Below are 22,305 nucleotides of genomic sequence, written 5' to 3' on the forward strand. Positions count from 1 at the left end.
TAAAGTTTTGAAAAAGTGACTGAGAAAAAGAATTTTTTTTTGTTTCTCTTATTTTTTGGATGGTTATATTATTTTTTTCTGGCAACTGAATAATGAGACACAAAGAAAAACAAGTTAACTAATTATTTCTTTTTTATTCCACCAAAAAATATGAATTTTTAATGGCAAAAAATACTACTGAATGAATTGATTATTTGCAAATTTTAGGTTATTTATTAACCCTTATTTATAGAAAAGGATTAATTATGACAGTTGCTCCGCCTACTTTTCTGACATCTCAATTATTTAATAGGGGGTAAACTAAGCTTTTTAGACTAAAAAATCATTATGTTTATTTTTATTTTCTTTATAACTTTTTTGTTATTAAAGTTAGGATTGTGAAACAAAAACAATTTTCCTGCTATATTCATAGAGATTTATTTGGTTTTTTAATCTTAAACAATTTTGCCTAATAAGTAAGTTTTTCAAAATATCATTAAACTAAAAAGACTCAAAAAATATGTGTAAAAAAATGCTTTTTACTCAAAAACTAAATTTTTTATTTCATTTTTGTATAAAGTTTCTGCTAGTAACAAAAATAAAAGGATTTCTAGCTTAATTTTGCTAAAAAAGTCGTTTCATGTTAAAAGTTACTTTTTCCTCAGTCACTTTTTCAAAACTTTAGCACTAAAAATCTCCAGTGTTAATGGAGGTAAAAAAAATATTTTTATATCTACTTACGTGGAATACTATAGAGAACAAGGACATATGCATTTTTTAATAATTCATTGAGAAATAAGGGCTGCAGATGCTTAAAAATACTTTTTCGAGGGTCATACTGTATAAAAGTTTTAAAACTCGAGTTAAGTAGTGGTGCTAAAAAAGGTTGCGAATTTATGCAATTTTCTTGCAAAAAAAATTTTCTAGGATTTTAAAAATAGCAAAGGGTGTTATTAGATGTACTTACAGATACAATTGCTAAGTCATTTTGGCCAAACATTAAAATAAAGTTTTTACATCTGAGGGTCCACCCGTGAGTGAGAACTTAAATTAGTGGAGGGCTAACTGTCCTTCCCTCAAATGCCACTGGAGATCTACTGGAGGGTTGCTGCTAGCAAATTATATAGAAACACTTGTTTTCTCTATTAAAACTAGGTTGTAGTTTCTATAATGTATCATTCTCTGCTGATCATTTGAAAGTGAAGGTAAGTCTTTAAGTTTAAACTTTTCCACCTTGTAATTTTATCCTACAAAAATAAAAAAGTAGAATATAATTTTTTTGTTTAGATTCAGAAAATGAATATTGTGTTATTCACCTGGCTGACCATAGCAGTTTGTTGTATATGCACATCTTACGCACAAGGTTAAAACTAGGTCGTATTAATTAAAGAGATAGTTGAACAAAGTGCATTGAAAACAAGGATGACAACATTCATAAGTAGCGAAGCACAAACAATTAAATAAGAATTTAGATATTAGTTGTCAAAAGCTTGTATATTAGGAAAAAAATCACAAAACCTTTTCAACATTTGTTTTTAATTTCTTAATATTTATATTTCAGTACTATGACTAACAGACTGACGGTCAAAGTAAATTACACACTGGATGCTCAAAACAACGGGAAATTTAATTTTGATATTTTTAACTACAAAAATTTTAAAAAACGGACCATAAACACCAAAGGTATGAGGAAAAATGTGAAAAATATAAAAATAGCCAAAAACCTGCAAAAAGACCATTGATGTTTTCTTAAAACGATAGGAAATTTAATTTTAATATCTATAACTGAAAAACTTTGGAAATCGGGCCATAAACACCAAAGGTATGAAGAAAAATGTGAAAAATACAAAAATAACCTAAAACCTGCTTAAAGGCAGTCTGACCGTCATAGTTGTTTTCTTTAAACGACAGGAAATTTAATTTTTATACTATAAATGAAAAAATTATGGAAATCGGACCATAAACACTAAAGATATGGAGAAAAATGTGAAAAATACAAAAATAGCCTAAAACCTGCTAAAAAGCGGTCCTGCCGCCATTGATGTTTTATAGTTAATTGTGCTCCTTAATAATGGAAATGATGTCAAAAAATTCAGCCTTTTATCTTTTATAGGAGCCGAGAAAATCACGTTTCAAATTATAAATTATAGAGTAGCTTCGCTACTAAAAATGTAATGAACTCTTAGTTTTTTCTTTTTTAAATAAGGTAAAAATGCATAATATAAAGTTATTGATAAAAATTAAAAGGTTTGACCAATGATTTTCCTCAAAAAAAAACTTACATTTTTATTTTTAACGTATTTTCATGTTATAAATGGCGAAAACTTTTTTTTGTCAATAATACAACTGTATATCGCCTATACTTATTAATAGAACTTTAAACTTTTAAACTTACAAACCTGTCCTAAAAAGAACCGGATGTTATTTTTTATATTTTTTAAAGTAACTTTAGAGAACTTGCCCTAAGGGAGCCCTGTTCATTTTTTTATAACACTTGTGAATTATGCGACAAATCATTCTATAAAACTGGTGTTTTGGGTATATATATTGGGAAAAAATAGACCATTCTCATGTAATTTATGTGAAAAATAACTTTTTTAGATGTTGGCCAGGTCAAAGTTACAAATTCGTTTACACATAATCATATCTATCCAATGCCTAACATATTTTACTAATTCATATTAAAGTTCACTACTCAAAGTACAATAACTCTTTAAATGTATCTCGTGCAGCTATTATTTCAATTAATAAATAATTTTTTGTTAACAACTATAAAAGATTAATTCAGCTTTTAAACACATTAATAATAATAATTACAATTTTAGAATCTTATTGTGAGGTTTATGATGGAAAACCAAATATTATAAAGCAGAATTTAGAAAATCAAGATTCAGCCAAAAATTGTTCTGAAGCGTGCGAAGCTGAGACACAGTGTTTACTGTGGGAATACAATGAGACATCTAAGAAATGCTTACTGAGTGTCTTCAAAAAAGGTAAATTTTTCAATGTGAAAAATACTAGACATATGTGCAAATTTTTTTGTTCTAATTTAACCAATGAAACTATGAGATTTTATATAGCAAACGGACATGAGCAATCAAGCTTTGGTATAAAAAACTGTAATTCACCAACAACTTGTCCAGCATGTCCACCTCCAGTAACATGTCCAGCAACTAGTTGCTCAAACTGCAAAGGTAATATATTTTATTATATTTTTGTTACAATTTTAGTTGAATGATTATTTTTCTTATTCTAATTTTAGAAGTATTTTGTATTTGTATTACTAGAATTTAATTTTATTCTGTGATTTTTTATGTTTTAGCTTGTAAAAATGGATGGTCTAGTTACAATGGTAAAGTTTTTTTTTAATTTTGTTACTCATAATATTTTCTTAAATGTTTTAAGTATTTACTAAAAACCAGGGAAAAGGGAATGATATTCTGACAAACAATTCTAAAGGAAAATTTCCCCACAACCCCCTTCTTACCCACCCCACTTTATTTACATAAAGAAAAAAACAAAATATACCCCCACCATACTTTCAAGGTTTCGTTATTTTTTGTAGAATTGATTGTTAGAATAGCTAGGCCTGACTAAAAACTTTAATGCTTTCACCTATTTTATGTGTTTATGATGCAAAACATTTAACTTTAAATAAAAAGTTTAATTAACACTAATATGCTTTAAGATTAACTCTAAACGTACTAAATCAACTACATTTATTTAGGAAATTGCTACTAGGTGTTAACAGAGTCATTCAAAGACTGGTTTAATGACTACATTTATTTAGGGTTTTGCTACAAAGTATTTTCAGAGTCATTCCCAGACCAGTATCATGCCAAGGCAAGATGTGAATCTGAAGGAGCTGAACTGGCCACAATACATTCAAGCCAAGAAATGAATTTTGTCAAAGGTAAAATATCTAGCCATGTATAAAATAAAATTTTATTTATTAGCCTAATTGAATTGGAACCTGAGAAGTTAGTTTAGATATTTTATCAAGGCAGGGATAAAGGATAGGAAACCTGGCCATAAATTAGGTCCTGGCCTAGTTTTTATATGGATAATGCAACATGAAAGTCGAAAAAAACGTGGCATTCATCTTTCAAAACCCCATCTCTGATTTATATTAAAGTCCTTTTATAATACTTTTTCAAAGGCAAACAAAACTTTATCTATATTCCTAACTATTATTAGATCTGCTTGATGGAAGTAGTGTTGAATATAATGCATGGATTGCTGGAACTGATGCTGATTCTGAAGGGAGTTGGGAATGGTCTAAAGGATGTCCTGGTATATTTTCTATGAGTTCTTGTAGGGTCTTTTTTTGCAAAATAACAGAAAATCAGCATTTAAACTAACCTATAAGAAAAAGGTCTACAAATAAACAGGAATAGCCAATATTCTATAGTTTATTTAATCTTATTTGCATTGTTTATGTTAAAAGTATATATATATAAACATTATTATTATATATTTTATAGTAAGACAACCTTTTCACTTTAATTTTATTTATCTTTAACTGAAAATTTCATGCTTTTGCAATTTTCATAAAAAATACTAATGATTTTTATAACAAAATTAGATGATTTAAAAAAAAAACTTAGGAGATTTAATTTGTTTCATAAAAAATACTAATATTGAACAGCTACATTCTTTATTTTCTAAAGAAGGTGATATTTTCTGTGGATATACATATAGTTTTTTTCAGTCACCTATTTCAATTGGAAATCTGGTGAACCAAGTAATTCCTTTAATAATGAAGACTGCTTAGTGGTAAGAAAGCTTAAAATAAAACATAATTATGCATCAAACTTACAGGAATATGTTTCCAAATGAGAATATTTGAAATACCCATCTCAACATGATCAATATTTAAGAAAAAAACGAAAAAACTATTCCTAAAAAAATAAAAAGATTTTATGTGGTTTTCATTATACTTTTTTGTTTTAGGTATGGAAACCTTCGGGATGGAAATGGAATGATTTCACATGTTCTTGGGAAGTTGGTGGCGCTGTTTGTAAGACTACTGGTAACAAAATGTAGCTTGTACTAAAGTTATATAAGTGCATATTTTTTTTTAAATTAGAAATTTTCATAATCAGATTATAAAATTTTGTAACTAAAGAATAATTGACATTTTCAAACTTTTAATTTTATTCATTATATTAATCTTTTTTTATAAGACAAATTATTTGCAGATTGAGTAATATAAAAGCTGAATGGCACTGAACAGAAAGATTTGGAAAATGGAAAAAAAAGTCGGAAAAATCATTAAACGATTTTAAAAATGTTTTATCTTTAATTTTAGCATTTATTATGTTTTAATTTTTACTTTATGAAAATAAATTTTATGGCAATTATGACTTTTTTTTCATCTTTATTTTAACAAAGGCAGTTGCTAAGTTTGTTTTATTTCAGCAAACATAATCTGATGATTAATGTCTATCATTTTGTATTTCCATTATCTACTGATAATAAAATAAAATCTTTACTTTCTTGGGTGTTCTGGTGGTTTAATCTTTATTCTCGGCTAGGGCCCACTAGATCTGACCTCAGCCCATTTGTAGGTGAGATAGGCATATTAAACTTTCTGAAGATACTGTTAGATACATAAGTAAGACACTAAAAAAGACTAGAGCTCTCTATCTGAAATGGCTTGGCCGTAGTACTCCATCAAAGTAAAACGTGGCAGATTTTAAGATGTCAAAAACGTCAAAAATTGTGATTATTTCTCGGTTCTCGATTTCAGGGACCCATATAGTACTTACTTAAGAGCACAAATGCTGAGCTTTTAGAGCGCAGTGAAATGTCAGACATCAAACTGACAATAAAACAGAGAAAATGGAGATGGTTGGGGCACACTCTAAGGAAAGGGCATGATGATATAACCAATCAAGCCTTGACTTGGAACTCCCACATAGGTAAGAGGAAACCCGAGATGGGTTTTTGAAAGATGAATGCCGCGTTTCTTGATTGATTATTTGACTAAACAGAGTATACAACTATTTATTTACTTATTTCGCTTTTGTTCTTACGGCCTTCATAGAAGAAAAACAAATTATCTTCATTTCATTTTTGCTGCATATTAATTAATGCATCTTTTAAGAGCTGTGTTAGACATTGTACAATTGGCTAAAATATTTGTTGTTACTCTGTTGAAATTCTATCGTCTTCGTTCAATCAATCAATGTCTAAAAAATGCCGAAAAAACGCGGTATTCATTTTTCTAAAACTCATCTCAGGTAGACCAAAAACAACCTGGAGGAGTGAACTGAAATTCCATCTTTCAGCAAAGCCTCAATACGTGCCCAATCAAAGGAAGATTGGAGAACTTTAAAACTCATTTTAGACTATGGATTGGCGCTGACAGCCCTAGATGAATCGTCATGAAATTTCCAATAAGGTAAAAAACGTCGTTATAGACTCAATTGTGGTCCAAATAAGAGCCTCCGTGTCTATGGATAGCTTGAAAGTTGGGTTAATTTGGTTCTTGCGGTTACTCACGTTCCTATCAAAAAAATGTTGGTGCGCTTCACGCACATTTTTACTACTGTATATTCAACTAGCGGCTTCGCCCCTAGCCTCTAGGGGCTTTGCCCCAAGAGATGATCAAAAAAAATTAAGGTGAAATTCGTAAAAGGACCAGGGAAATCTTCTGCAAAAAAAATGGGGGAAGAATTTTTTTAGTTTTTGGGGGGTTGGGGGTGTCCCACCCCCCAAAAAAATAGCCTAAAACCACCACAGGACCAGTAGGTATACACCCTGAAGAGTAGAATCCAATCGGTTCAGTGGTTACCGAGATCTTAAGTTTCAGACGGACGGACAGATGGACAGACACTACTTTGTATTATTGATTGTATTTCATTATTAGGTAGGTACCTTTTTACATTATTAAATTACCCCCCCCCAAAAAAAAAAATTTTACCCCTGCCAACAGATTTCAAGCAAATTTTACCCCCAGGGTAAAAATTTTGGGGGGGGGGGGTAACAAAAAATTTGCGGCATTTTATCCCCCCCCCCCAAACACAAATTACCCCCCCTCTTAAAAAAATTTCCACCCCCCCCCCCCCAAATTAAAAAGCTTGGATGCCCCTGCATACTAGTCTATTCTCTTGGTCTGTCTGTCTGTAAGGTTTTAGTGCAACATGAAAAGCTAAAAAAAAGACACGTTTGTGTGTTTGATTTTTTTTTTTTTAGAAGTGTGATATATAATTTTGATTGTAAAATTCTTGTCTAATTTTTAATAAAAGCCATGCTACTTCGAACGTATTCAGTCTTACATTACATCAGAAATATTTAGAGAATATGACGTAATTTACAAATAAAATTTTTCTTTTTAAAATTTGCTATATAATAGTTATTTATCGCATCGTATATGGCTGAGAACCAGTTCTAATCTGCAGATATATACCATTTTTGGAGCCATACTGAATATAGGCATGAAACTATTTAGATAAATTTGAATTAAATGATTAAGACTGAAAACTACATTGTAGTCATAACTAATACAACCTAACACAAGGACATACAAGGGAAGGGGGGATTTTTTTCCATTTTACTCCCCCCCCCCCCCCCGTATATAAAATTTACTCCTGCCTTGGGGGTACTCCCCCCCCCCAATAAATAATCCCTAAAATAAAAGTTTCAGTGCGCTTTGCACGCATATTTACCTCCACTATCAAGATTTTTTACCACAGCCCAAAATCAAAAGAATTTATAGTTCCACCAGATTAAAACAGTTCTGAACCTTGATAAAAAAAACATAGTTTGTAATGGCCTTATAATTAAACAATGTACTGGGTGTGCCTAAACAATTTTTACCCCCAAATAAAAAAAGTTTTGTGCTTTCTGGCACTTTGCAGCAAACCGTTAAGTCTAAGTTGTTGAAAATAATTTAAAATTTACTTGATATAATTACTAACAAAGTCAATAAATTTCATGGTTATGCAGTTTATAGAATTATAGTTTTGTCTGGCTATTATAGCAGCCGCCAGACAGGCAATGCTGCCACCAGATAGATAGATAGATAGATAGATAGATAGATAGATAGATAGATAGATAGATAGATAGATAGATAGATTTTGAATTTATTAGTAAGATTAGTAAGATGGAAAAGTTGTTTTTAATGTCGTCATGATAAATATTTATTTTTTAATAAGTTTAATATCTTTTCCTTTAAATTAATTCATGGATACGACCAAGGATGTTAATTATATCATCTAATCAAGTTAAATTCAACCTTTAAAAGCTGAAAAATACATCACAATTAAAACCTTAAAGTCCCTGAATTTGATTAATATGATTTTAGGAATGACTTTTTGGACATGTGTTTTTCCAATGGATGCCATCAAATCAAGGATACAGGTTTTTATTTACACTATTTTGGTATAGAATTTCATTGTTGTACCTGATACATGGGGCGTTTCGTCGAATTTTCACAACAGCTTTTGATAGGGTTATTTTAAATTAGGTTAGGTTAGGTGATTGCTCCGCGGGGTAAGGTAATTGGGCCCTCAGGGTTAGAGCCCCTCGTATGATTACCTTCTGGGGCTCTCAAACCTTTAAATATTTTTTTTTATTGAAAAATCACCAAACCTGTCATTTAAAAAAAAAGAGTCAGGTATCTAAAGAGATAAGACTATGGCCGAAAAATCGATGAACATCCCCAATGATGATACAAAAAAATTACCCCTTCTGTACATTAAAATTAGTGGTTGAAACTTTTGAACACTCAAATTAATGAAACAACCAATAAAAATTCACTATGGTCCCCAAAGTTTTAAAGCCAACGAATAAGAAAACGTTATTATAAGACTATGAAGACTTGTGTAATAAACAGCCCATTGTCCCTTCTCTCTCTCTCCCTTGTTGAGAGCGAAATTAGAGAGGATTTTATCCTTTACTTTTATTCATTTCTTCTAAACTATGTATTCCTAACTTCTGTAGAGATTAGGGACAAAGCAATATAATCACACAATAGTTTATACTTGAAATTCTCTCTAAAAAAATTAAAAAAAAACATTAGAGAGATAGTCTAGTCAAACTGTATTTGTATTGTACTCTAACTCTTAATGTCGCATACCACACATAGCAGCAGTAGGAACCAATTTAAGTTCCTTAGTCATGATGTGATGTTTAGTTGAGATTCGAACCCCTCACCTTCCCGACGAAAAGAAGAAACGTGTTGAGCCACGCGGGTTTGACCAAAATAGTTACAGAGCTCAAAAACTTTTCATTTAAAAAGTCACGAAACCTTTATAATTAAAAAAGTATAAAACAATATAGCAAATGATTCATGAACATTAAAATAAGAAAATAAAAGAAATACTCAGTTCGTTTCTTTGTTATGCAATTGTTAACCACTTGTGTTAATGATTCATTGCAACCTGAATTGAATAGAAATAAGAAATACATTCAAGTGCATTTCATGAAAAGCTTTTGTTTCACTCATGATGATATGATTTATTAGCAGTAAATTACAGATTAATTTTACAATTAACTTAATACACATTTAAAATTACATTAATTTCATTTATAAATATATTTATTTTATTTGCATTTTCTTTAATTGTTTGTATTTTTATTATCTTATCATGTATGATTTTTTCAATAATATGAATAAACCATTTAACAACATTGACAAAATTGGGGTAACTGTGCTACAGGGCCTGTTACAGCTGTCATCAAAACAAGCCGACTTTCAAACCAGGACGTATTGGACGCCTAGGTCATAGAGATACTTTGCCAGGAATGAGATGAATTTCAAAACAGTTTGTACATCATTTTTTATTGAAACTATAAAATCGGTGGAGACTATGTAGAAAAAAAAATACATAATTATTACAGTTTATTATGTTTATGTGCAAAATAATCAAAAATGCTTATTAATATTCATTTAAAAATCTAATTTGCATTTACAAACACTTTGGTATTGCTCAATTAAAGCAAAAAGTAAAATTCTTTGGTATATCTAAAATATGATGTGTAGTAAAAATAAAAAATATACGGGTTTTTAAAAAACATGTTTATTCGCTTTTTTTGGCTAAAAAAATGACTATACATTTTTTTTAAATGTCTCTTAACTTAATCTTTCCAACTATTCAACAAAAATCCACAACCCAATATGGCTACCAAACATAAACAATAGAATGCCATGCACAATTTTGATGTAAATACACAAAAGTTGTCTTCAAAACCTTATACCATTAATCTCAATACATATCACTCATAAAATGAATAATCCCATCAAAATTCCAAAAAGGATATTTCGTTCCTTTCTGAAAACCACCAAATTACCAATACAGGGCCTTTAAAGTCAATCTTGACTGTCCTTTGGTCCAATTTTCATTAATTTTTTTTAGTGTATTTGTTTCACAAATGATATAAAATGATACTAGCTATTTAGTGTCAACATATATGCCCCTAGATTCAATCTTTTGTTACAAGTATCAGAATTTAGAAATGAATAAGTTCAGAGAATTTTCTATTATGAATCGGTATTCAAAATATTACTAAAAATATAACACTCTTAAATGAATGAAAATGACAAAATAGATAAGTAAATTAACAACTTATATATTATTTTAACTTAAACAAACTGCAGATAATGAAATTTGTTAACTAGAAAAAAAATAATTTCCTTTCCCAAATATTTATTTTACCAATATGCTTAGAATTAATTTTGAAAAAAAAGTAATTTTCTTTCCAATATTTTTGTTCCATTTTCTTATTAGACGTTATTTCATATTTTGAAAAAAAGGAATAGACAAAAAGACAATTTTTATTCCAAAATTTTACTATAACTAGAATGGAGAAGAAAAAAAATAATAATTAGAGGATCCATTCAATCACATATAATATCCAGCTAAATTATTTGGGGTATTTTTTTGATACAGAAGAATCCAAAGCTTTTTCCCCGCCCCAAACGCTAACAGATATATTCAAACACACCTAAAAACAGTTTCTACATACAACGAGATTAATTTGAAAAAAATCATGAAACCTGTACATGATTTTCAGTTGCAATTAACAAAAATTTATGACCTTTTTGCTTGCCACAAAAATATTATTTTATATTTATTTTCCTGACTTAAAACTAACAAAACATTCCAAAAAACTTTATAGAGTAGTTTAATCAACAAAAAATAAACATAGATAAATAATATCAACATTTATTTAAAGCTAACATTTAACAACATTGTTATAATGTAATGATTAGATTTCATCTTAAAATTGCTCTATATGCAAGCATGCACCAACATTTGGAAATGTCATCACAGAAATTAATGCAGGCAGAATGGAAATCAGTAGGCTTTATCTAACATATGACAATTAGTAGGACACATTAGTTATTATATTATATGTATCTAGCTTCTAGCAGAGGGCAAATAATGTGAATAAAATAGCCTAAACCCACCCCAATACATTAACAAATATGGCCCATGAAGACCACAAATTTAGGAATACTAAGCTTTAAACAAGAAATCTTTACTAGTTTACATTGTATTTATTTCTTTACCAACCCCAAGAAAATAGCTTAAAACCACCACAGGACCATTAGTTATTTTCCCTAAAGAGTTCAATAGTTATAGTAATCTTTGGCTTAAGATGGACAGACGGACGGACAGGTATGTTCTACTTTTAACTATGTACAGAATTGTTACCTTTAGTGCAAAGTTTATGTTTTATAATTAAAATTATATTACATTCTATGCATGCGTACTCTAGCAACTAAATGTAGACAATTCATAATTGTACTTCTTACAAACTAAAAATAACAAAATATTTCATATAAGAATAAGTAACTAATGGCTGCGCCCCTAACATCTAGAGGCTCAATTCACAAAGGTTAAGGAAGGACAGAAAAAAATAGCCTAAAACGATTCTATGGCCTATGTGAATCATGAATTACTTGCAGAAATTAATTGGTTCAATGGTTAAAGAAATCTTAAACTACATACAAAAACATTTCTATAGCAAAACCCTATAAAAAATACTATTAGAAATGCTTTCAGCATACAAAATAGCCTAAAACAACCATAAGACTTAAATTTAAATGTAAAAATAGCCTAAAACTATTCTATAAGTTAAGCTTCCCTAAATAGTGAACTTAATTGGTTTTGTTTGTAGTTATTTAGTTAGCGAGATCTTAATGAATACACAAACATTAAATCAATACTTAATAATATAAAAAATTAACCTTATGAATAAAGATAGAATCAGTATCTTCCTCAAAGAACAATTGATTTTTAACATAACAAGGATGACAACATCCATAAAAGCGAAGCACTGAAACGGTAGGACAAACGTACATTAACGCTTGTATAGTGTCAGAACTGAATAATTATAATATATATGTATAGGGGTCAAAGCAAAAATGTAAGTAAATTTGTTGAAAAAAACTGCTTGATTCAGGACAATGTTTATGGACATACTTAAATTTTTAGGTTGATTTTGGGTTGCTTCGCTTATTACATTACACTTTGTTGTCCCAGGAATCAATATACCAAAAATCAGATCAATCAGATGATTAGTTCACATAAAAATTTTTTGCTAAAAAAATCAACATGTTTAAAATGGACGTACGGACATTTTGGTAATGATTATAGAGTTGCTACGCTTTCTAAATCGTACCTAACTACTAAAGGAATCACCATGCAAAATTTGAAATCGATAGGACAATTCTAACATGCCTAAATTAATGAAAAAAACTATCCATGACGGACCGACCCTAATTATAGAAAAGCTTCGCTTTTAAAAATATGGATGAAACAACAAAATTAAGTATTTATGTAATATTGTACGGGAAGAGATTTCTTTCTTCCCTGTCCCCAGAATGAGGGGGGGAAGAGAGAGTGAGAAACATCTTGTTAGATCATGTGATCAAAACTAAGCTAATTTAGATTTTGTATAAAAGCCTTCCAACATTTATCAATATTTCGGAAATTCGATAAATAACTACTATATATATCGCTATTTTGGGGGATAGTATCCGGTAAACTCCATCATCTCAAGTTAAATAGCTCCCCTAAAACCCTTTCCTCGCTTTTTTTTTTCAGTGAGAACTAAAATTAGTGGGGGGCTAACTGTCCTTCACTCAAATGCCACTGGAGATCTTTATGGTTGCTGCTAGCAAATTATAAAGAAACACTTGTTTTCTCTATTAAAACTAGGTTGTAGTTTCTATAATGTATCATTCTCTGCTCATCATTTGAATGTGAAGGTAAATCTTTTAGTTTAAACTTTTCCACCTTGCAATTTTATCCTTCAAAAATAAAAAAGTAGAATATAAATTTTTTTGTTTAGATTCAGAAAATGAATATTGTGTTATTCACCTGGCTGACCATAGCAGTTTGTTGTAAATGCACATCTTACGCACAAGGTTCTATTTTTAGAAAATATAAAAACGATTCATGTGCTATGTTTAATTTTTTAATTAATAAATAATTTGTTGTTAACTATAAAATATTAGTTCAGCTTTTAAACATATTCATAAAATTAGAGAAGAGATTTAGTTCCTTAGACCTGCCAAGTAAGAACAATCTGTTTGATTCTGAAAAACATTTCTACCAAGAAGCCCTAGAAACATCAGGTTAGAAACACAAGTTTATTTTTCCAAATAATGATAGGCAACAAAATAATAGTCAACAAAACCGCACCAGAACAAGAAAAGTTATATGGTGTAATATTCCTTACAATACAGCTGTGTTCACAAATATTGGAAAGGAGAGTCTTTAAAAAGTGTTTCAGCCGAAACACCATCAAAATCTCCTACAGTTGTATGCCTATTATGGCCAGCATAATCACAAGCCATAATAAGAAAGTTCTTGGACAGACAAATCATACAACTGAAGCTGATTGTAACTGTAGGAGAGGGACAACTTGTCCACTTGAAGTAAAATGCTTAACTGATTCTTTAGTCTACCAAGCTGATGTTCAAACAGACCAATCTACCAAAAAGTATATTGTAACGGCCTCAACAACTTTCAAATTAAGATATAACAACCATGCCACAACTCTACCTTCAATAATCTCACCTCCAAAATTCTACAAAACTATCTGGTTATATTTGGCAATTAAAAAATGACAAGTTACAATTGTCTCAACCATGACACTTTGGTTGAGTTTGACTTCCGAATTAGCGGGAAGTTCTCGAGATCTGTTGGCGAACATACAAACCCCCAATACCAGGAACCATCAAGTTTCAACAGCAGGTTTGAATATAGATTTATTGATGAAATTATTTCAAAGTCCTGAAATTACAAAATCAATTAGTTCATAATTCCAGTTATTTATAACCACGTAATCTTAATTGCTTTTTTAAAAATCATTTTTCTCTACGATTAAGAATCTTTGGAAACTTTGGCTTTAAAGGAAAATTATTTGGTTTAATAAATCATTGTTAAATGCAAAAATAAAGGCACATAAAAATTACTAAAACATATACTAATCATAATTAAGTTTCATGCTTAGCTGGCTAAAGCCTTTTTAAAACTACATATAATCGTCCTATACACCATTCTTCCTAATAAAATTAACAAATTCTACCTGAAGTTCTTATGGTTTCAAATCCCTGGTATACTAGGGTCGTTCACACACTATGAGACCAATGATAGGCCCAATTTTATTCTCCGAAACCTTCACACACTCATATCTCATTCAAAAGTAACGAACGTGCGCATCAAAATATATAAACAATCCATGCCGCGCCACATTATGAGAGGAAAGCCAAAAAAGACGACATTTGCGCTTAGTTTTAGGATAATGATAAGGAATTAATTTCGAACTTGATAAACACAAAGCTTCCTCGAAAAGAGGTTAAGACAACAATATAACATCAAGTGGAGTATCCTTTCTATGCAGCCACCCTTTGATCCTGGCTCTAATAAATGTCAACTGTGTCTTATGGAAAAAGTTGCAATCTTATATTCAGACAAAGAATCTATTCTCAATACACGGCATGAAATTTTTTCTAAGTGTATCCACAGAAAATATCACCTACTTAAGAAACTAAAGAATATAGCTGTTCAAAATTAGTATTTTTTTATGTAAAATTAAATATGATGAAAAATCTCCTAAAATTTTTGAAAAATCATCCAATTATGTTATAAAAACTATTAGTACCATTCTGAAGATTGCGAAAGCATGAAACTTTAAGTTAAAGATAAATGAAATTGAAGTAAAAATGTTGTTTTACTATAAAATAATTTTAATTACAAATGTTTTTTTTTAGAATCTAATTGTGGGGTTTATGATGGAAAACCAAATATCATAAAGCAGAATATAAAATTTCAAGATTCAGCCGAAAATTGTTCCGAAGCCTGCAAAGCTGAGACACAGTGTTTACTGTGGCAATACAATAAGAAATCTAAGAAATGCAAAATAAGTGTCTTCAAAAAAGGTAAATTTTTCAATGTGAAAAATACTAAACAAATATGTGCAAATTTTTTAATTCTAATTTAACCAATGAAATTATGAGATAACTTCCTTTTTTATAGCAAACGGAGGTAAGTATTCAAGCTTTGGTATAAACAACTGTAATGCACCGAAAACAATGACTCCAACAACATGTCCTCCACCAGTAACATGTCCTCCCAAAGTAACATGTCCAACTCCAGATCCTACAGTAACAGATCCTACAGTAACAAATACTACAGTAGTAGATCCTACAGTAACAGATCCTACAGCAACAACTCCTACAATAACAACTACTACAGTAACAACGCCTACAGTAACAACTCCTACAGTAACAACTACTACAATAACAAATCCTCCAGAATCGGTTTCTCCAGTAACAAATACTACAGTAAAAAATCCTCCAGAACCAACTCCTACAGTAACAAATACTACAGTAACAAATCCTCCAGAAACAACTCCTACAGTAACAAATCCTCCAGAAACAACTCCTCCAGTGACAAATACTACAGTAAAAAATCCTCCAGAACCAACTCCTACAGTAACATATACTACAGTAACAAATCCTACAGAAACAACTCCTCCAGTAACAAATACTACAGTAACAAATCCTCCAGAAACAACTCCTAAAGTAACAAATGCTACAGTAAAAAATCCTCCAGAACCAACTCCTACAGTAACAAATTCTCCAGAAACAACTCCTACAGTAACAAACACTACAGTAAAAAATCCTCCAGAACCAACTCCTACAGTAACATATACTACAGTAACAAATCCTCCAGAAACAACTCCTAAAGTAACATATACTACAGTAAAAAATCCTCCAGAACCAACTCCTACAGTAACAAATACTACAGTAACAAATTCTCCAGAAACAACTCCTACAGTAACAAATACTACAGTAACAAATTCTCCAGAAACAACTCCTACTGTAAGAAATGCTACAGTAACACATCCTGCAGATTGTCCTAATTGTCCAGCAACTAGTTGCTCAAACTGCAAAGGTAATATATGTTCTTATATTTTTGTTTAAAGTTGATTGATTATTTTTTTATTTTGATTTTAGAAGTATTTTGTAAAATTTTTGCTTTTTATTCAACTCTTCAAATTAATTTTGAATCAAGATTTCATTAATTACAATAAAATCCTTATAGTTTAATTTTAACCTGTGATTTTTCTTGTTTTAGCTTGTAAAGTTGGATGGTCTAGTTACAATGGTAAAGTCATTTGTTAATTTTGTTCTTCATAATATTTTCTTATGTTTTAAGTATTTACTAAAAACCAGGGAAAAGGGAATGATATTCTGACAAACAATTCTAAAGGAAAATTTCCCCATAACCCCCTTCTTACCCATCCCACTTCAGTTACATGAAGAAAAAAAATATATCGCCACCATACTTTCAAAGGTTTCGTGATTTTTTGTAGAATTGATTGTTAGAATAGCTAGGCCTGACTAAAAACTTTAATGTTTTCACCTATTTTATGCATTTATGATGCAAAATATTTTACTTCAAATAAAAAGTTTAAATAACACTAATATGCTTTAAGATTAATTCTAAACATACTACATTTATTTAGGAAATTGCTACTAGGTGTTAACAAAGTCATTTAAAGACTGACTTCATGATTAAATTTATTTAGGGTTTTGCTTCAAAGTATTTGCAGAGACATTCCCAGACCAGTATCATGCCAAGGCAAGATGTGAATCTGAAGGAGCTGAACTGGCCACAATACATTCAAGCCAAGAATTGAATTTTGTCAAAGGTATAAAAATCTAGCCATGTAGGTATAAAATGAATTTTTTTTATTAGCCTAATTAGCCTGTTTGAATTCGAGCCTAAGAAGTTAGTTTAGATATTTCTAAGAATGTTGGGGGCTCAGCAAGGAAGTAATTTTTTTAAAATAGAATCCAATTTCATCAAATTCTTATTTACATTATTTCCAAAGATTAAAATGTGCTTCTGCTAGATAATAAAAATAAATATATAATACATTACATAAAAGAGAACAAACATATATCCATATTCTATAATACAGTGTGTTTTTTTTATGAGAACTATTTTGAAAGCAATTTTACCCCACTTATAGTTATCAGAATTTAATGGTTAATGGCATATTTTCTTCGTTTTTTAATGCAATTAGTAAAACACCAAAAATTATTACAGTTTTGGTTTAAAAAGTAAAGTAAAATGTAAAATTCAAAACTTAGGAGTCAACATCTAAAAAAGGTTTTAGCGCATTTTTCTTATGTTCAAATCTTCTACCTTTTGCAAGAATAGCTGCAAAACGCTTCAAAGTTGAGATATATAACTAAAAACTGATACAGATACTAATTGGGACATGTACTAGAATATATCAAAGTTTGAAGGCCATATCTCAATCAAGGAGGGAGTACTGGCCCCCCAAAGTCGACTACTGAAAATCCAATTTTTTTTCTTACAAAGGGTAGAAGATTTGAGCATAAGAAAAATGTACTAAAACCATTTTTAGATGTTGTCATCTAAGTTTTGAATTTTACATTTTACTGTACTTTTTAAATCAAAACTGTAATATTTTTTTGTTGTTTTACTAATTGCATTACAAACAAAGAAAATAAGCCATTGATCATTAAATTCTGATAACTCTTAGTGGGGTGAAATTGCTTTCAAAAAAGTTCTCATAAAAAAACACACTGTATTATTAGATCCGCTAGCTAGAAGTGAGTTCACCATTTTAAAGATTTAAATGTATTTCTGATTAATATTAAAGTCCTTTTATAATACTTTATCAAAGGCGAACAAAACTTTATCTAAATTCTAAACTATTATTAGATCTGCTTGCTAAAAGTAGTGTTGAATGGCAAGCATGGATTTCTGGAACTGATGTTGATTCTGAAGGAAGTTGGGAATGGTCTAAAGGATGTCCTGGTATATTTTCTATGAGTTCTTGTTGGGTCTTTTTTTGCAAAATAACAGAAAACCAGCATTGAAACTAGCAATCTTTAGCAGTTCACAGTAAAATGTTACTGGAATTGAATATTTCCAACAGTAAAAATTTTCAACACTGCCAACTACATTTGTAACCTACAAGAAAAAGGTCTACAAATAAACAGGAATAGCCAATATTCAATAATCTAGTTTGCATTGTTTATGTTAAAAGTATATATATATATATTTCATAGTAAAACAACGTTTTCTGTTGGATTAAGCCCCGATGGGCTAAGTGACCTAACTTTGAATGACCTAACCTATTACTAAAAATCAAAATTGAACAGCTATACTTTATTTATTTCTTAAGAAGGTGATATTTTCTGTGGATATATAATATATATATATATAGTTTTTTTCAGTAATCTTTTTTGATTGGGCTCCTGGTGAACCAAATAATCACAATGATGAACACTGCTTGGTGGTAAGAATTCTTCTATTAGAGAATTTATTTTGTTGTAATTTTGAAAATAATGAAAATTGCAATTCATACATTTTCACTTAAAATAAAACAAAATTATGTATCAAACTTTCGTAATATTGCACTTACAGGAATATGTTTCCAAATGAAGAATATTTGAAATACCCATTCCAACATGATCAATATTTAAGAAAAAACGGAAAAAAACTATTCCTAAAAAAACTAAAAAGGTTTTATGTGGTTTTCATTGTACTTTTTTGTTTTAGTTATGGAAAGATTATGGATGGAATATGAATGATTATTACTGTTGGAAGGATGGTGTTAATGCTGTTTGTAAGACTACAGGTAACAAAATGTAGCTTATACTAAAGTTATATAAGTGCATATTTTTAAAAATTATACATTTATATAATCACATTATAAAATTTTGTAACTAAAGAATAATTGACATTTTCAAACTTTTAATTCTATTCATTATATCAATCTTTTTTTTATAAGATAAATTATTTACAGATTGAGGAATATACAAGCTGAATGGCACTGAACAGAAAGATTTGGAAAATGAAAAAAAGTCGGAAAAATCATTAAAAATTTTAAAAATGTTTTATGTTTAATTTTAGCATTTATTATGTTTTAATTTTTTACTTTATGAAAATAAATATTATGGCAGTTATGACTTCTTTTTCATCTTTATTTTTACAAAGGCAGTTGCCAAGTTTGTTTTATTTCAGCAAACATGTCTCTTTTTCTCTGGTTTTGTATACATCCCTGTTGATCTTATGATTAATATCCATCAATTTTTGTTTTATAATTATCTACTGATAATAATAGTTATTTGAAAAAGATAACTAAATCGGTTCAGCGGTTAGTGAGATCCTTTGTTACAGAAAAAAATAAGCTTACTACTTTATATAATAAGATTGTGAGTGCGAATGGGGCGTTTGTCCAAATTTTGGTATGGAGACCGCTCTTCTATGAGTACTACTAAAAACCTACTTTTACTGCAATACACATAGACGGTTCGTCTAGTTAGAATGCTTAACCCTCTATTCCCACAAGTATAATACGAATTTGGTTGAGCTGGTGGAGGCTCAACAAAAGACCCACGCGAAGTATTATATTGCTTTAATCTAAGAATAATCGGTTGGTTTTGATATTCGATCGGAATTATATAAGTATATTAAGTATTAAGGAAGGAAAATGTTTTTATAAAGTGTATTTATATTACAAGTGAATAAGTTAAGTATGAAAATATTTACAGGATAAGTGTTAAAATCATAAGTAATGTAGGACAGAAAAGTGCCCTAAGTCCCAAGCAGTGAATTGTGCTAAGTGTTAGAATTCTAACATAAGGCCTAAGCTCAATTCATGCTAAGTACCAAGGGTCCTAAATTTAAACTACAATGCATGCCAAACAACTAAGTCATTACCTTTTAAAGCCAGAAGAGAAGTTGATGGTAGGAGAGTCAATAAATAACTAACTTATTTTAAGAGGTACATGCTATAACATCAGTTTAGAACCAGGATCTTAGTGTTTGTCTGTGCAATTAAGTGTCTGTATGTTAATTTGTGACGTAAATCAGACATAGTTGTAGGCATACATATTTGTACTGATCGGTTACATGGTTACTTTAACAATAAACATAATGTCTTTAATAAACATATAATATTAACAAATCACATACAAATTACCATGAATAGGCTAGCGTTACCCATATATGGTGTTATATAGGTAGAGGTAGGCCTATGAATGCATAAAAGGATACAAATAATGCCTTGGGCCTAGCTAAAGTAATTGTGTCTTGTGCCTGAATGCTACTTGATAATTGCAGGGGCACATCAATCAAATATTTAGATTCTACTCCATATAGTGTTAACTTTATATCAAGCATAGATAGATAGTTTGGATGCGAAGCATTTCTGTAAAAGTCTTATATGTACGTTCAAAGAATTTGAAAATTGAGGATCGCATCTCCAAGATATACAGGGTGGGGCAAATAAGACCGGACAAATTCTATCTTCTAAACAAATGAACATAAAATCGTCAATTTTAAAGATTTTATTGAATTTTAAAAACTGGCAAGCAAAATATGTATATGACTATTAGATTATTCAATAAAATCGCCGCCAGCCTCAATTAACTCCTTTAACCGCCCCCTGAACCGCCCACAGGCCCTGGTCACCATGTCCTTGTCCAAGCTGGCGAATTTCTCCTTGATGATGGCAATGAGGGAGGTCTTTGTTGTATAGGCACGTTTATTGGTGCATGCTTCAAAGTAGCCACAGGCCCAAAAGTCCATTGAATTAAGATCGGGCTGCTGGGAGGCCCCATTTCCTTAGGAACGTGAGTAACCGTAGGATCCAAATTCACCCTACTGTAACGGTACCCTTTGACACGGAGGCTCTTATTTGGACCACAGTTGAGCTGGAATGACGTTCTATACCTTTTTGGAATAGGCATGAAGATTTAGCTAGGGTTGTCAGCGCAATTTATAGTCAAAAATGAGTTTTTAAGTTCCATATGGGTCTTTAACTGAAGAACCGAGAAATTTTCACGATTTCACACAATTTTTGTCATCTCAAAATCTGCCACGTTTCACTATGCCGGAGTACTACAGCCAAGCCACTTTAGATAGAGAGCTTTAGTCTTTTCTAGTGTCTTATTTATGTATCTAACAGTATCCCCAGCAAGTTGCATACAGATTGGCTGAGATCCGATTTAGTGGGCCCTAGTCAAGAATCCAGATTATTCCACCGGCGCATTTCGAATCTGCCTTATTGAACATAAGCGCGGCCAGCTCGGAGTACGAGCCCATCTTCGTACAAAGATTTTTTTGTGCTAAAAGGTAATTACCTATGCTTTTTTTAGTGGGGTCAAACGTACTGATTGGTCAAGTAGTTTTGGCGCTATGGCCGTTTAAAGTTTGTCCGGTCTTATTTGCCCCACCCTGTACATTTAAACTTTAATTTCAGATAATCCTATCGAGAAATGAAATAACATTGTTAATTCTATTTTTATTAATACTACGTAAAGAAAGTGTATCAACTTTTTTTTTATGGCTAGCCGGTTCTTTTAGTAAGTAGTAGATGTAAAATTTTTCATAGAATTCAGATATGCAATCGGTTTTTTTGTAGACCTCTTATTTTTTAAGTAATTTAAGTTTTTTTAAAAAATAATTAAGTCGGTTTTAAGGTACTAAAACGCAACAAAATAAAAGAAGAAAATGGCCAGTAAGAACAAAAATAGTAAGATCTTTAATTTGACACCTTACTTTTAAAATTCTGTTGAGTAATTATTGAAAAAATCTATTTTTTTAACCTCGGTTTAATAAAAACTTTAGACCTAAATATTTTCTCAAACAGACATAAAAAACATGGGTTCATATATACCTTTAGAATCAGAAAAATATTACGAATCCATTGTAAGCAAAATTGAAAAAAAGTAAAAAAATATAAAAATGGCCAATTGTATTTTTTGTTCTGGCAACACTATCGTCTTCCCTTTTTTACCCCCTCTTTACC

General features: G+C 30.3%; 1 protein-coding gene across 3 annotated transcripts; it reads left to right on the forward strand.

The window, feature by feature from the left end:
* Positions 1-1,054: 1,054 nt before the first annotated feature.
* On the forward strand, positions 1,055-19,456 carry LOC145333683 (uncharacterized). 3 transcript variants are annotated; one of them, XM_080178891.1, is made up of 11 exons: positions 1,055-1,184; positions 1,267-1,342; positions 13,484-13,573; positions 15,215-15,382; positions 15,480-16,400; positions 16,584-16,613; positions 17,038-17,160; positions 18,207-18,302; positions 18,725-18,786; positions 19,050-19,128; positions 19,297-19,456. In XM_080178891.1, exons 2-11 carry the CDS (start codon positions 1,276-1,278, stop codon positions 19,299-19,301), a joined length of 1,641 nt encoding a protein of 546 aa, XP_080035017.1. In that variant the 5' UTR covers positions 1,055-1,184; positions 1,267-1,275; the 3' UTR covers positions 19,302-19,456. The 3 variants fall into 3 exon arrangements, with proteins under 3 accessions (XP_080035017.1, XP_080035018.1, XP_080035019.1); XM_080178892.1 differs by lacking the exons at positions 1,055-1,184; positions 1,267-1,342 and adding exons at positions 13,073-13,204; positions 13,288-13,363; XM_080178893.1 differs by lacking the exons at positions 1,055-1,184; positions 1,267-1,342; positions 13,484-13,573 and adding exons at positions 13,073-13,204; positions 13,288-13,363.
* Positions 19,457-22,305: the final 2,849 nt, after the last annotated feature.

The sequence above is a fragment of the Acartia tonsa genome, chromosome 12 (assembly GCF_053477335.1).
Source record: "Acartia tonsa isolate MP-2025a chromosome 12, ASM5347733v1, whole genome shotgun sequence".
Taxonomy (NCBI): Eukaryota; Metazoa; Arthropoda; class Copepoda; order Calanoida; family Acartiidae; genus Acartia; species Acartia tonsa.